The 16986-nt window shown below is 35.0% G+C and overlaps 1 protein-coding gene across 4 annotated transcripts in view; it reads right to left on the bottom strand.

Annotated features, from left to right (window-relative positions):
• The window catches only part of zip (myosin heavy chain 10), a 29670-nt gene extending 14011 nt beyond the window's left edge, over positions 1-15659 (bottom strand). For 2 of the 4 annotated variants that reach the window (XM_069058834.1, XM_069058832.1), the window contains exon 1: positions 15104-15657. In XM_069058834.1, coding sequence (XP_068914935.1) covers positions 15104-15457 — 354 coding nt within the window. In that variant the 5' untranslated portion in view covers positions 15458-15657. Of the gene's footprint in view, positions 1-15103 lie in introns of all 4 variants that reach the window. The other 2 variants (XM_069058833.1, XM_069058835.1) reach the window with 2 other exon arrangements.
• Between the last annotated feature and the right edge of the window lie 1327 nt (positions 15660-16986).

The following is a 16986-nucleotide window of genomic DNA, read 5'->3' on the forward strand; positions in this document are numbered from 1 at the left end:
TTGTGTTACTTTACTAGATACTGAACTAGTGCCCTCTTATTCTGATCGATATTATAATATTTTTTATATTAATACATTCTACTAAGCTGGCTCTGTGTAATCATATTGATTAGTGATGGTAAATTACTGAATACCATTGGCAGCGCTGTGAATACGTTATCTGTTCGTTGTAGGAAATAACTAAGGTTAAAATAAAAATATGCGGTGATTCAAAACCTTCAAAATTCCCACAAGTGAGGCACCATTTTGAAAACATAATTGAACATTTTGGGGAAAACATGGAAATGACCAGCGATTGGGCATTTTACGTTTAAGACAGTTGATTGGAAGGATTCGATCCAATGCCATTCTCATCTCGGGGTCAACGATTCAAAAAGTTGCAAGAGAAATTAAAAAACCGAACTTTAGATGAAAGCGGATATTTTTTTCCTTATTCTCTTAACTCTGTTGTTGGATAAGTATCGGGTGTTCATTTAAATTTATCGTCAAAGTTGGCGTTGAAGAGTCGATTGTGAACGCATTACTCGTCAGTCTGCAGAGTAAAAACACAAACAACGCAAAAAGTGAGGTTACATTTAAACAACTGATCCGTCATCTGTAATCTGTGGTATGTTCACAAACGATTCTTCAATGCCAACTTTGAGGAGAAATGAAATTTAAATGAACACCCGATATTACTTCAAGTTGGCGAAAAAGATATTTTCGCAAAACTGTCAAGTTCATTTCTTTCTTTATCATACATTTTTATGATTGTTCTTTCAGAACGTTTTTTTTTTTAATTTCGAGAAGTCTTATCTGTCACTTGACATGTCTTCAATCGTAGTTGGTTTGCAACAACAAAAAAAGGAAGAATGCTGCTAAGTGATCAGAACAAGATCTTCAATTATTGTTATCAAACACTTAGTGACAGCATTTTTGCATTCTTTCAAGTAATAAATTTACCCCTCTACAAAAATACATTATTCCAGTTATTGATTTTGCCACTTATTCAACTGACAAAACCCAAATCGTTACAAGTCTGTTCCGGTTGTTCCAACAGATAAGTCGTTGGAAACAACCCTTAAATATGATACAATCTTGAGAGGCCTCCTAATGCACTATGACATTCTTTCTTTGTTACAATTCTTGGCTTTCACAGAGAAAGTTTTCGTCTCATTTATATCAAATACACTTCTCATAAAATAGTGGATTCCGTCAGAAATTCTTCAGTAGGTACTAAATAATTCTACTTCATATTTTCGAAAAATAAGTAATAAAACAAATAAATGAAGTTATAAAAAATATAGTTCCAAGTCGATCTGATTCATAACTCTCTGTTTGTGGAAGATAACGCAAAATTTTATGATGCTACAACATCAGAAGGTTATTTGGATAAGATTCGATGTCAAATACGACAAAGATATAAATCTGTCTGAAAAACTGTCACGTTTAAAAAAATATATATCATTATTATTTTTATACTTCTTCCATAGAGTTGCTTCAGGATGCAAATGCTTTCCAAATGTCATTAACTCATTATGTAGACATTCTCCACAGTTGAAAGAAAGTTTGAGAAAAATTTGATTTCATTAAAAAATTCGCCGAGGACTCTGATTACAAAAGACAACAAAAATGGTCATTGTGGGTCAGACCGACAACAGCTGACCGCCTTTTTAAGAAAAATTGGAAAATGAAAAAACAGTTACAGAAGAAATTGTAAATTATGTTGGGCATTTCACGAAACTTCTTGAGTTTACAAAAAAATTTTATTTGAATTTAATATAATGAAAAAAAGTCTCTAATCAAGATGATTCCCTTTACATAACAAAACGTTTGCCCCTTTCACTTTCGTAGATTCCATTAACACTTCTTCTACCAATGTTCTGAAGCATTTAAACTTATTCATTTATCTTAATTTATCTTTACCATATTCACACAACTTTACTATATTTAAAACCTTGGTATTTTCATTGTTTATAAAAGTAATGCCCCACTTCATTCAATTACTTTTAATCTAATTACTAAGATTGTTTTTATTGGCACGGAACCAACCGAAGATTAACTAATCATGAACGTAAACAACAACTAAATTAAATCAAATATTTCAGGCGGTCCTAATCTGTCCCGAAACAATTGTCCACTCAGTACAGAAGCTTTTTGTAGACCATCTGCAAAATTCCTTCAACTGATCATTTTGTCGATTGAAATTCCTCCAGATTTCTGAGAAAGAAAAATCCAGCTTTTAAGCTTCTCGACCAAAGACGGTCAAGCAGTTGTTAAAATCAGGCGATCTTGCTGGTCACATACTGTTCAAAAATATTTGACATAAACTGTCGCTGATCTGTGAAAAACTTTCATGTGCATAAAAAATACTTTTAAATTTTAATTAAACTAACTCAACCAACATTGAATAAGACTAGTGGGTAAAATGTATTGACTATATCGGGCGTTCAAATGAAACCCTGGACTGGGGAGGCGTTGGAAACCATCAATTGTTGTGCTTTTTTAAAGCGTAGATTAATTGGACCATGTTTGACAGCTAACCTAAAATTTAGAGCCAAAAAAACCTTTCTTTTTTTTTTCTTTCTTTGCAATGTTTTACATTAAAAATAGAATAAGTTAACGATTCCTATTATCGAAGCAAATATCTGAAGGCACCCTGTTCTGAAAACAAAGATATTCATTTATGTCCCGATTAAACATAAACAAATATCATTCGTGTCAAACGGCGGGAAATTCAAACTTTACACTGTTCTAAACGGTTTAATTTTTCCAACACCTACTCAGCCCAGGATTTCATTTGAACACGCGATATTTGTGTTCCTTCCTTGGTTATCCAGTACATTCAAGAAACTCGACACCACGCGTCAACAAAATCGTATTTTAAGTTAAAAAAAAAAGACAAGCGACCTACAATTTCAAAAATAGAAACCAAACGTCGATTGACTAGTCAATTAGCACCCTCACAGCGAGACAACTCTTGGTCAAATCTTAAAAAAAAAATCTATCTAAATGTTTTCACTCCGTAAATTTCTGTGATTTATTACACTTCTAGTTAACTGTAATTTAGCTAATTGGCAGTTAAACTTTGAGTGTTACAATGCTCTTTTACTACTACATATTAATTAAACTAGTAGTATATCTGAAAAATGATTATTATTTCACCCATAAAATATTTTCATTTGTCCTTGTCCGATAAAACCGAACCTATCTGGGAAATTCTGCATCTTTTCTGTATAAATTTGTACAAACTTGAAGTTTTGCACATAAAAAAAAGAAAAAGCCTAGAGATTTTTGAAAAAAAATCAAAACGCAACGACTTCGCTAATTGACACGTCAACTAGCGCCCCCACTTGACGTTTGCAAATGAACATTTCGCCCAAAGCTGTCATTTAGTGGATCGCCTTTAAACCAAAACACAAAACAAACAACCGGACCATTAAAAACTAGCTCTGGGCCAACTAACAATACATTTATCAAAACGTAATTATCATACAGTTTAATGTGTTGTGAACACGTCGAGACGGGCTTATTAAGATTTGACGTCTTCGGCACCGAAAACCACCCATTGGTCCGCGTTTCGCCCCTCGACTTGGTCTCTTTCTCTCGACGAAATATCCACGGTCGCTGACATTCCACGGTTTCACACAAAGCGTACTTGCTTGGTGTCTCAGCCGGAGAACATGACTTGGCCGTGATTGTGTACGGAGTGAGTCGGTCGCGAGTCCGATAAGGACGTGACTCCTGGAAGAATTTCTCTTCCGTCGTCCGACCATTCTGGTGACTAATTTGGAAATACCTTTTTTTCTCTAACGTTTGGAATGTGCGATTAGTGCCGTACATCCAGTTTTATTGTGACCATCGTCGCGAGGGAATGCAGTCGTCGCGACCCGTCATAATGAAAATATCCGCCACCATTGGCGGCGACGGCGGCGGGGCGTTCGGGCATGTCGGCCACGAAAAAAAAAAACAATATTAAGTTTCGGTCTTGGATTACAACAGCAATAAAAAAAATCGAATTGATGTAATGAAATACAATACTATTAATATTATTATTACTATTATCATTATTGTGACACATGCAACATGACCAGTGTAGAATTTAAAAATGCATCGGGAGAATTTGAAATCAATACTTGGAAAAAATCAATCAAAGAAAAATTAATGGCGATAATTTTCAATAAACAAACATGGAGGTCGTAATTGTATCATTTCATAATTGTTGGCCCCGAATTTGTTTTTGAGATAAATAAGAATAACAATAATCTTCAGAATGAAGATAAACTATTCAAATATCTACAAATTACTATCAAAATTAAAAAAATAATCATGCATATTGTGTTATTGTTATTACATATTAATAATAGAAGTCGTACAAGCAAAATTACATAAAAGTATAGCGGAGATTTTAAAGTCAACATCTTGAAAAGAAAATTAATCAAACGAAAATTAATAGCGATAACTTTTTTATAAACAAACATGGCGGTTGATAAGAAAGGTATAATACCACTCATAACGGTTGTAATTAAATCATAGACCACTCGCACAGGTCTCATAATTGTTAGTCAATCATTTTTGTTTACTTATGTTTGTTTCAGATGGAAATCAAATGATATTTAATATTCGCTACGAATAAAAAATTATCGAAGTGTGTACCTACGGTAGCAAGGATGAAACAGATATTTATCGCTTGAATAATATATGGTTTTTAATACGGGGGTGATCAAGAATGACTGAGTCTGTTGGTAACAATGAAATTTGGCAAATTTAAAATTTACTAACGAAGGTTAATTTTTGTAATAGTATAAACATAACCTGCATAACCAAGAATGTTTTTAATGTCATCTCAAGTTAAAAAATCCGGTCAGTGCGTGGTCAGTGCCAATTACTAGACAAAAATCACCAGTATTTTCAATTGTTTCATTGCCAACAGCCTCAGTCATTGTTGATCACGTTGTATTATACCGGTTGCGGAAATAAAAAAAATAATCTAGTGTTTTGAAAAATGTTCGGAACGCGTGTCTGGCATAATTTGTTACACTTATCCTGGTGACGAACTACTAGCCGTTGATTTTGTATCCGTTGCGAAAATTACTTCCTGTTACAAACGTCACTTTGTGACGTTTGATGTTGGTCAGTTTTCGAAAAAAAAAAAACATGACCTTGAAACATTTTTGGTTCCCTTGGCTCCCTCAAAAATGACTTTCACTTTTATTTACGATCAAATAATTACATGCATTTCTAAAATTCTCAGAAAATATATGACCACTTCATAATGACATTTGAAAGTATTTTTTTATCTAATCAAATATTTAATTTACTTCTAATCAAGTTACTTATCGCTTCGAAAACAAAACAATAAATGTTGATGTGAGGCTAATTAGTAACTTTAACATGTTTGTGAAGAAAAAAACACATGTATAGCGTAATACTGAGTAGTATCCGGTGTTCATTTAAATTTCCGGTCAAAGTTGGCGTTGAAGAGTCGATTGTGAACGCACCACTCGTGTAAAAACTGAAGTTTTAAACAGCTGATCCCTGATCCGTAATCTGTAGTGCGTTCACAATCGACTCTTCAACGCCAACTTTGACCGGAAATTTATGAACACCCGATACAATTATCAGTTGTTTCTTTAGTAAAATCTTCACTTACGTGAAAACATACAAAATATTCCTTTAAAAATTTTAAGTTAAAGCCACTCTGGATAAAACCAAAAAAAACAAACTTTATCATGGTTATTAGTGATCATGTGATTAAACAGAAATAAACATTTTATGATTCTGATCAGATAAAAAATGACGAGTTTGAGACAAAAGTAATATAATTTTGTTTCTGTAATTTCATGTCGACAAGAAACTTAATCAATAAATTGGTAATTGTTTAAAGAAATTTACCTACACAAAAAAAATATATATAAATTTAACTCTTAAGCTTGTTTGACACGATGCTAAATTTTGTAGAAAATTTGTTAGAAAATGAGAGAGGACCAATGAACGATCAGGATTTGACAAAGACAGAATATGATCCTGATCGTTCATTGGTCCTGATCGAGGGTCTCTCTCATTTTCTAACAAATTTTCTACAAAATTTAGCATCGTGTAAAACAAGCTTTAAAAATACATAAAAGAAAATCTTTAATCTGCAATATTGGTAAAATTTTAACTTATAACACCAGTGCAACATTGCAACAAATGTCAAATGGCATAAGACCAATAGTCACGTGATTTGAATTTTAACGCTATTAAAAATAAAAAACTCATTCATAATTGAATTTTAAAAGCAATGTCAATTGATTTCCTGAAATATACAACAAAAACCTTGTTTTAACAAAACGTCACCTAGTTAAACTGACAGGTATGTATGTATAAGCAAAACGGTTCTAATAACAAAAAAAAGGACAAATAACATTTTAATTTATTCGAAATGTTCTTAAAAAAAATGTTTCTGGCATTTTTCAAAATATGTACTGTCAATCTTCGGTCACGTGACATCGATTTTACTTGTCAAATGTCTAACCGTCCGACCTCTCGCCGACCAACGTACAATTATACACATTCTAGTGGAAAAAAAATGTAATGCCTCGTTATTTCTCGCACAACTAAAACACGTTTCAACGAAACGCCTCCGGTGACATTTAAACTGACACATACCGTATGGGCCACCACGTCATAAAACGACAATGGATACAAACGCCATAAAGAGCTAGAAATTGATAACACATTTAAATAATTTAAAGACACAAATTTAGCATGACATCAAACGCTCTTATAAAATTTACATTCAAAGCGTGATATTGTTTTTCTGACAACATAAAGGTGGTTTTTTTAAATTTTGCGTCGAAGTTGGCGTTGAAGAATCGATTGTGAATGAACCACTCGTCTTAAAACACACTGATTTTTCAAAGTGTAGATTAAAAACAGAAAACACAAAAAGTGAGGTAAGATTTAAACAACTGATCGATCACTCGTCTTAAAAAAGAGTAATTTTTCAAATTGTATATTAAAAACACGCAAAAAGTGATTGAAATATAAATCACCTCTGGGGTTCCCCAAAGATCCATTCTTGGAATTTCGTTTTTCATTTTGATTATCAATGATATAAGCTTCAACCTGAATTCTGAATGCCTTTTATATATTATTTGCAATCTATCTCTTGTTCTTGATAAACTTATAACATACTTTTACAAAATAATTTATGATCATTTAGATCTGTAATTATATGTATGCATTTATTAATTAATAAATCAAATAAATAAAACAAAGGAAAGTGCAAGTCGTCGACAATCCAACGTGGTGCAGTGCTCGGCCTAAATTATTACCTCGGAACCCCCTCGGCATTTTTTTCGAAATCGAACCGCACGCCCATGCCCCCCGCTAGTGAAAACACCCGACGACACTAACGGGCCCCGCGAAGGATCGACAAAGACCGAGAGCGCAGGAAAGAGAGACGAAGAGCCAACGCCCCCGTGGAATCACGTCCCAAATTAATAATCGTTCCAATAACGACTTAATAGAAAAGAATTCGGTCGTTTTAATTCGGCCGGAGCGAGTGAGCAGGAGGAGGGAAAAAAAGTGAAGTGTGTGCGGACAAAAGGACACAATGCGAGCGGGCCATGGCACGTCCCACGGCGACTTCGACCTGTTGGATGTGGTGTGCGTACAGCCGCAGGTCGCCGCTCTGTCAAGGTCATGTCATTACCAACAGTCAAATTTCACCGAAAACGACTGTCGACGGCTCGGAGCGCATTCTTCGGACCGCGACGGTCACCACCGGATCCGGTAATTGGAATGATCGAAAAATTGGAAGAAATCGAAAAGGGGAGCGAACGCCGGACCCAGGGAAAAGGAAGACATGGAAGGGGAGGGGGGGGGGGAGAAAAAAGCGTTATTACAACGAAAATAAACCGTAAGCAACATGTGGCCAGCACAAAAAGACGTCATGAGCTAAATCAGAAGCCACCTACATCCGAGGTTTATGATTTGTGAGTAGCCCAGTCGGTACAACAGGATAATGAATGATTTGGTACTAGGGTTAGATGCCCTAAATGTCAAAAAATGTTTTTTGGAAACGATTTCCTAAATCTCGAAAGTCGTTGATGGAGGTACTTAAAATTTTAAAAAAATCTAGAAAGGGGCACAATTTGAAATGTTTCAAAAAGTGAGTCCCAAATGTCACTGTGTATTATCGGAAGTACCAGATCGCACCCGTTTCTTGTGCAATATACAGTGAGATCAATAAAGAATTTGATCGCACAAGCCTGTGAAATTTTTCCGCAAGTCCTTGATTGAATATTCTCCATTTTCTAGTTTCACTCCATTCGCTCGTTATCATTTCTTAACGAACTGACAATTTGTCAAATAATTTTTTTAATCGTCGGGTTCTTTATTTATTTATCGTTTATTACTTCTTTATTTATTTATTATTCTCTCTATACACATCATCAATTCACAATTGTCAAACGGAGGGAACTGTCACTGACCTCCGAGAACGCATCTAGTTTGAAATTTAGATATGTTTCGATAATAAATTGATTCAATAATATGTAATTACAACTTCACACAATTATTTCATTTTCATCGTAAAACTGACTCTTTAAACAATTCAGTGAGCACAAGAAGAAAATTGAAAACTCTTTTCTCATGCAATTTCCTACGAAGTTATTCTGGTGGAACACCGGATACCTGTCGTCGTATCATTAAGCAAAATTGACGTAGAAAAATAACATTTCCAGTAAGAAAATGTGTTTTAAAAATAAAAACATTATACGCTGACAATACGCTGTAAAAGAAAGTAAATGATTCGAGTTGTTTAATATACTGAGTGAACTAAGAACCATTAGGACTTCAATACTTCTTCTGTATCCCAAATGTCAGTTTAAAAAGGCATTTTCATATTTTCAAAATCTACATTATGGTTTAGTTAAATAATATTTATTGACATAAACATTTTACACTATCGGTTGAGTAATTTCTTTTCTTCGATGGTTAATTACATTTTCCAGTTTTATCAGTAGAATAGTACTATGGCGGACAATAAATTTAGTCAATGCAAGCAACCATTTATTGTCATTATGACTGATGTGTCAGTTTGTCAAACTGAAGATTTTCAAGCTGTTTGGCGTTTCCTTCGCCCTTTTCGTAACTTACAGATCATGACGCACTAACATAACTGATTTGTAGTAGCACTTCTCTCTGGTGCACGCTTCTTTTCCCAATTTTAATTTTGATTATCGCTGACACGATGACAAGAATGACAAAAATCGAAAATGGGGTTAGTTGAACATAATGCCAGCTTCACATTTTGATGTCAAGTCAATGACAGGCCGGCCTAAATTTATTGTCCGCCATAGTACACTGCTGTGCAGAAAAATCGCGTACACTTCAAATATCAAGCAATCAAGTTTTCTAGTATTTTGTGCTTTGTAAATGTGGATTTTGACATTATATTTGTAAATAGGTTATAAACTGTCAGTGAGATTTTCACTATTTTATGTACATATTTGTTATTAGGAAAATGTAACAGTTGTTTGACACTGACAAATAAAACGTCAAAAATTTCACCTCATAGAAGGCGTTGAAGAGTCGATTGTGAATGCACACTACGGGTTACGGATCACCGATCAGCTGTTTAAATCTGACGTTTTACACGAGTGGTGCGTTCACATCGACTCTTCAACGCCTACTACGAGGTGAAATTTAAAAAACCACCCGATACATTTTTCAGGTTGAGTAGGATATCAATGTAAGTTAGACCTAATCGCAATGTTCTTTTCTTTTTGTCACAACTTGTATTTTTCATTCATTTTTAACAAAATTGTTATTAACATTACTTTTATCGAATCGAGGACGCTGCGAATCAAAAAAAAAAAACTCGTGTCTTGTGATAGTCTTTTGGAGTCGTTCAAAAACTGTCAATTTTTTTTCTTGTTTCTTCACAACGTTAAAAAAATACAATGTATACATTACATTATAAAATGTAAAGGAATTTGTTTCAGGAACATTACGTAAATGACAAAAAATTTTGTCTTAATAATAAATTTAATTTTATTAAATAATTATCTAAATATGTACAGTCGATGGACAAATAAAACTGGGACAAAAATGACAATCACATAAGTCAAAATTTACAAATTTGCATCGTTTAATTACGGCTTTATCGCAAATAGGTTAACTTTGGTATGACATATGTATTATATAGACACTGACAAATGTATTGACAATTCAATGGTCTGATTTACATAGATTAAATTTTAGGTGTCCCAGTTTTATTTGTCCACGGACCGTACATATTTATGATTTGTATATTTAAAAAACATATTAACACCTGAATAAATATTTGCAAAATATAAGTACATATGTATACTAGGCAACTCATTGATTTTTTAAGGTTCAACAAATATGTATTCGAATTTACAATCTGTTCTGTCGAGCAAAACTATCGGGTGTTCATTTAAATTGCTCCTCAAATTAGGCCTTGAAGAGTCGATTGTGAACGCACCACAGATAATGGATCTACTTTTTGTGTTTTTATTCTGCAGACTGACGAGTGGTGCGTTCACAATCGACTCTTCACCGCCAACTTTGCGGAGAAATTTAAATGAACACCCGATACAAATTAACTTCTAAATTCTATATTTTCTACGTTTCCATAACTACATTTTCGTTTCTAATTGATTATGATAAAATAATTATTTGATCTCGGCGGCACGTTAAAGCATCTCTGAGACACTTAACCATTATCTAAAATAAATTTAAACTGTCATTTTTTCTGTTTACTGATGCAGATATTTTTAAAAATTGCAAAACAACGTTTTCTCGAATAATACACACTGACGCAGAAACAAAACGGTTTGATTCATTTTCACGTTTCAAAACGCGACTTCGTTTTTACGTCTTTATAACCATTTTCCGGGCGGAGAATTAATGTTTAATCCAAGCAAATTAAACTGTAACGCCTCCGACAGATGTAAGCCATGTTCCAAAAAAAATTATTGACACCTTGACACAAAACAGTACTTGATTTAAATAATTTCTTTTGAAAACGTTTTAAATAGAAAATAACGAGTCTCGACCAGTGGCGCCACCTTCTTCAAATTTACAGATTTATATTACCAACCTAACTGGACTGGCGCCACAAACAGCACGAATTCAAGCAGTCTTTCAAACACCTTTATCTTTTTTTTTAAACATCCTATACATATATGTATATATCATTAGTAGATCTTCACAATGAGAAATTTTCAAACGTAAAATGCATATTTGATGCAGGCCAATTATGCTACAACGCATTTAAGCGATCCAAGTACCGAGTGACTTTTATTGATTGAGACAAATTTAGTGGGTTGGCACTCCCGAATAATTGGTACGCCTAGTCATTTGTCAAAGAGTTGTCTGTTGATCATATTTTTAACAGTTAAGTGTACCAACCTGAAATCGTAAATGTGTTGCCAACCTAACAAAAATAATTTCAATCATTAAAAGTACTCTTTAAACATTTTTTCTACTTGCAAAAAATTTCAAAAATCACTTTTTCTCAAATAAACGATTGCTCATCATAATTCTTAAATAATGTAAGGACAAAACTATTGGAAAATGGGCAATCCTAATTTTCAAATTCAGACAAATTATGCGCCTAGAAGGACACTTTTTTCTTCTGATACTTTTGTTTATCAAAATTCTTCATTACTCTTTTGCCCACTTTCTCACTCATTCTCTTAATTTTTTTTAAATTCAGGGTTCTGTAACTTCTTTTTTTTAATTCAAATCTTCGAAGTAGCTGTTTAAAAAAAAATGTCGTCTGGATAATTAATCCATAAAAGCAAACCCACACAGCCCGGACCAAACTGATACCCGTACAGTTCTCTCAATAAAGATCTCGGCATAAACATGCAACGAAAACGGTTATTTTTGATGAATGGACGTCGAGGATAATGGTGGCCGCCTCTGGAGATGATTATCGTAACGGGTGTGGGAGGCGAATTTGCGTTTCGCCAGGGCCGGGCCCGCCAATAAACTCCACGCAACTCAACATGTCTAATCTGCTTGTCCTCCGATTCCGCGTACACAAATCGACATCTGATCGACGATTACGATTAGCAACGAAACCCAATCGCCAAAACACCCGAGGACGATTTTGGTAATCGAAAAAAACGCGACGTCAAACGAACGTCACGGTGTACAAATAATTTCATCGACGGTGGATAAGACCGTCTTATCGCAGGAAAGGAAAAACCACACCGTGTATACTTATCGTGGCGTTTACCTGGAAGCGCAATGACTGGCTCGCTTTGTCAGAGAATTTCAAAGTTTATTAACACAAACAGTTCCTGTGTGTTGCGGATTTGTTGCTGCAAAATAAAATTCCTATTTCGAGATGATGTTTAATAATCGACACAGGAAATTTTTGCAATTTTCCGTGTGACGTCAACGTCTAAATATGGACAGTGGTGTACGCTCCTCTGCAGTAAATAAATAAACAGCCGATGTCGGTCGAAGATACGAGTGTAATATGGAACGTGCAAATGTTAACACGATGTAAGTGTTCTTGTTGCAAAGCTGCACCCGTAAAACTACAGTTTCTTGAAAAGTGTTTTTATGTGGAACAGTTGACAGCCCTGCAACAAGCAAGAATTCACACATCCAAGAGTGACTAAGCAAAGACAAACAATGTTGCTCGAGTCTTAAATTTTCCAGCAATTTTTTTTCTCGAATGTGGTAGATACAAGAAATTAAATGTGTAGTACTGCAAATAATTCCAGTTCTGTTTATTTTTAATTTGATACTTTAGTAAACCGTTGCTTCACGTGAATCATAAATTACTACTTATTCTTTGTTAATTAACACTTCGCATTTCTTCATTCACTAGGATCTTGACCATGAAAACTGCTATTTCTCCTCTTTTAAATGCAACAATCTTGTTTTTATACTCACATTGATATCCTTTCAGACATTTTTTGCACAGTTCCCACTCAAAACTGTTCTTTTAAAAATCGTTTTAGCATTATCTATTAGAATTATGCTGAAACTAAGCAAAAAATCAGAAATAGAATCACCTTTTTAAAATCCTCTGCATCATCTTTTTACTATTCATAATATTATGTATTATCATTATCAATTTCTGTTCCACAGTAACGAAATATTATGTAGTTTATCAAAAACTGTAAGAACATGAATTTATTCAATACGAGAAGAAATTGAATTTGTGATAACAATTTGTCTTGATCCGTTATTACATATTTTTAAAAACTCCTACAAAACCAAACTGGAAAACACGAATTTGGAAATTTTTATCAGTCGAGTTATGTATTATTACTATCATCAGCGATAACATAACAAGTGGTATGATTATTATCGATAGTATCAACGAGTGCAACCGTGCTGCTCGGGTTTCACGAGTCATATTCGTGCAATTTGAGGAAAAGAACCAAAACAGGATGATCGATTCTTTTATTTTATATTGTCATTGTAATATCCTCTCACCACCTTACTTCAGGCTATTAAAATAGTTGAAAAGCGATCACGTGACACACGAATTATATTCTCATTAAAATTTTTGTTTTTCCTCTTTTTACTGTTTTCATTATTTTTCACAATCAAAAAACTTAAAATTTTCCTTTCTATTTGATTGGAATTTATTGTCCCGCTTACAAAATTTGTCATAACAATTTGTCTTGAGTCATTATTATTTTTTAAAATTCATACAAATCCAAACATTGGAAAAACCACAAATTTGGAGATTCCGAGAAAATATGATTCTCGATTTGATGTAAGTACTTGTGATGAACTTCGAAAAGCTCATTCTACAATACTAACGTCAAATATTCCAAAATTGTGTTTTTTCTTCTACGTTAATACCTCTTTCAAATTGAAATACCATCCACTTTACCAGGAATTTTGATAACAATCAGAACAATTTAAACCTGGAAGTTAAACGCTTCATTAAAACTAGACAAGTACTGTGGTCCCCACAAAATGAGATCTGTGGCATTATTTATTTATTTTTTGCTAATACCGTGACAAAAAAACAAAGCATGGTAGGCGTTGCTAGTCACCACGTGCGACACCTACTACTAGAAATGAGGTTAGGTTTCACTTTCTTGTGGTGCGAATCTGACTGAAGCTCATCAAATCGAGATTATGCAAAAAATGGAACAATCGAAACATATTAGTATGCAAATGTTGGTAATCAATAACGCGGTAATGCCAACCTGACCCCATATCAATATCGCTGTTTTTTAATTACTTCCGCTGGTGCTGGTACGGTACTTTAATATTGTGTTTATGCAGTATTGGCCATTCCGAAATAAAAATACCGATGAGAATGGATTATTGTATAAATTGTTGGAACCGCTTCCAACCCAAAAAACTGGATCTCTGAAGCCCCGCCGTAATTTTAAGTAAACAAAGACGTAAAAAATAGATTTTACAGTCTCAGTCGTAAAAATCTGAAACAGAGACAAAACTGTCCCGTCGCACACTTGCTCTGCTTTCCCCTAATTGAACACATGCTGTCAAATCGAAATAAAACTGGCACCCTGACAACAATTTGTTTGTCAATTTTCAGGTTGGTCGGACTGTTGTTGAAAAATTGTTGTAGCCGTTTGGGAGAAAAATCGATAAATTGCAACAACGTTGGTGTCGGTGTCGCTGCAATATCAGCGAAACGCATAACAGATGGGCCTTATCAAAAATGCAATTCATTTGACATTTGCTCACATAACCTGAAAGTTTCGGACGAATTCGAGAGTAGTAAAATCGTGGTATTTTTAATTACACAGGTTTGCAAAGTCTAAGGTGCTGACTAAAAGTCTAGGAATGGTGTCTGACGGTTTCTTGTTGGGAGAGTATGAAATGAGCAATCGGTCGATTATGTCGGTATCAATAGCGGCGGTCGAGATGAGTTTAATTTAAAAATAAACCGAGTGGAATTGATTGTTGTTTTTGGAGAGTGAGTATTTGCGGCAAAGAGCCGAGCGGAAGACCACAGAAATAACCAGTTATCGAGGGTATTACGTGTGGAGTGCCTCCCACATAAAGTCTCCGGGAGTCGAGTAAAAAGAGTGCGGATGGTCCCAAGGTCGATGGGTGCGAGCGGCGGTTGTAACGAATTCTTGGGGTGACTTACATAAATGAGCCCCGAGTAGTATCTGTCCTTGAGGTTGTGGAGGACGCAGGCCTCGTTGAGGCAGGTGAGCTCCGCCATGTCCTCGACCTTGTCGAACTTGGGCGGGTTCATCTTCTGGATGTCATCTTTGGCGACGGTGGTCCTCTTGCCCGTCTCCTGGAGCTCGACTTCGACCTCGTCGCCGCGCTCGCCCTTGATGCTGGCGGCGACGAAGCCCTGCGACTCGTGGGGCACCCACACGAGCCGCTTCTGGGTCCACTCGGCCTGGGTGGCCGGGTCGTTGAAGTTGTTCCTGTCGACGCATAGGTACTTCAGCTCGGGATCGTAGCGGTCCTTGTTGTCGGCGTCCGCCATGGCTTCGGCCGCCCTCTTGCTAACACTGACACTAAATCCGCACTAACAGCACATCGGTTGGGGGCGGTGGCACTGGGGCTGGCGGTCTCTGGACTTGCAACGCGACCGGTTAACGTGTTTGCTCAGAGAGAATGACAGCGATCGCTAAACCATCACAACGGTCGAGCTGCCTGCCGCGCCTAATTTACCGACTGATGCGGAGCCACGGCCGACCAATGGCGAATGGCGGAGACACATTTCGAAGTTGCTGCCAACGTGCCAACACAAAGGCGACACTCGCACGCTGTCAAAAAGACGATCAAAATCTACAAATAAATAAATATTAACGAACAAATAGCCATCCAGTTCACATAAAAATGACCAAACAATTTCTAACGTTTACATTTATATTTATTTCACACTTGAGCCATACAATTTATTTACAGGATGAGCAAATAATACATTCATTCACTCACATTCCTTCAATAAATATCTTGACCTGCTCTTCCGACTATCATATTGATCCTTATTACTTATTTCACTCAAAATCACCAACACATTGTCTTGTTGACTTTGTGTCAAATATCTCATACAAATATTAGTACTACTAAAGTAACATATTTCTTATTTATCATGATAAAAACCATGACAATATCATTTGATATGTGCTTTTGTAAATTTTTAATATTTTCAAATGATACAGTTGGCTTCAAAAAAACGGGAAATGAAATTTGACCTAATGTGAACTGAAAATTTAATTTGTCAATTTATGTCAATTTCTGTCTGTTTGACAGTAGTATTTCTGACACATAAGTGCAGTTTTTTAACCTAAATTCTAAAAGGCCGTTTCAAACTATAAAAATTTAATCAAATCTGACAGAATTTTTTCTGACAGTTCCCGTTTTTTTTTGAAGCCAACCGTACAGTGTTCAATGAAGTGTCGAATATTCGCACTTTACCTGCTTTTGTGCGTTTAAATAACCAAGAAAGATTTTAACGTTGGGTCATTTAGTTTATACCGTACAAAGAAGTATTTTATCTGACGGAAAATTGGTCGGAACAGAAAGTTGAATTGTAAGTACTTCATAAAGCAGGAATCTTTGTGATTCACCAACTCATTTAATCAGTGAAAAAATATATGTTATACGTATAATTTTCAAAAATTCAATATTACTCTAAACCAATATCTTCAAATACTTCACTGGTCATGGTTGCTCTCCCTATTGCCTTTACCCTCTCTTGATTTAATCCAACAGAAAATAAGTTAGGATGTCCATGGTTTATTTAATAATGAGAATCAAAATCAGAAGGAAATTAATGACCATTGGAATGTGATTGAGAGACTTTATGCGAATAATTTGATCTAGACTACATTAAATACTCAGTGGTTAAGTTATAATTTGACAAGCATAAAATATCTACTTTGTTGTTAGTACAGAGCAATAAATTTTGGTCGTCAATGTCATTCTTTGACACAGTGAAAAATGCTCTAGTGTGAAACGGTCATAACTCATAACATATAACATGGTGTATGTCATTATTCTCTGTGT

The sequence above is a fragment of the Tenebrio molitor genome, chromosome 9 (assembly GCF_963966145.1).
Source record: "Tenebrio molitor chromosome 9, icTenMoli1.1, whole genome shotgun sequence".
Lineage (NCBI taxonomy): Eukaryota > Metazoa > Arthropoda > Insecta > Coleoptera > Tenebrionidae > Tenebrio > Tenebrio molitor.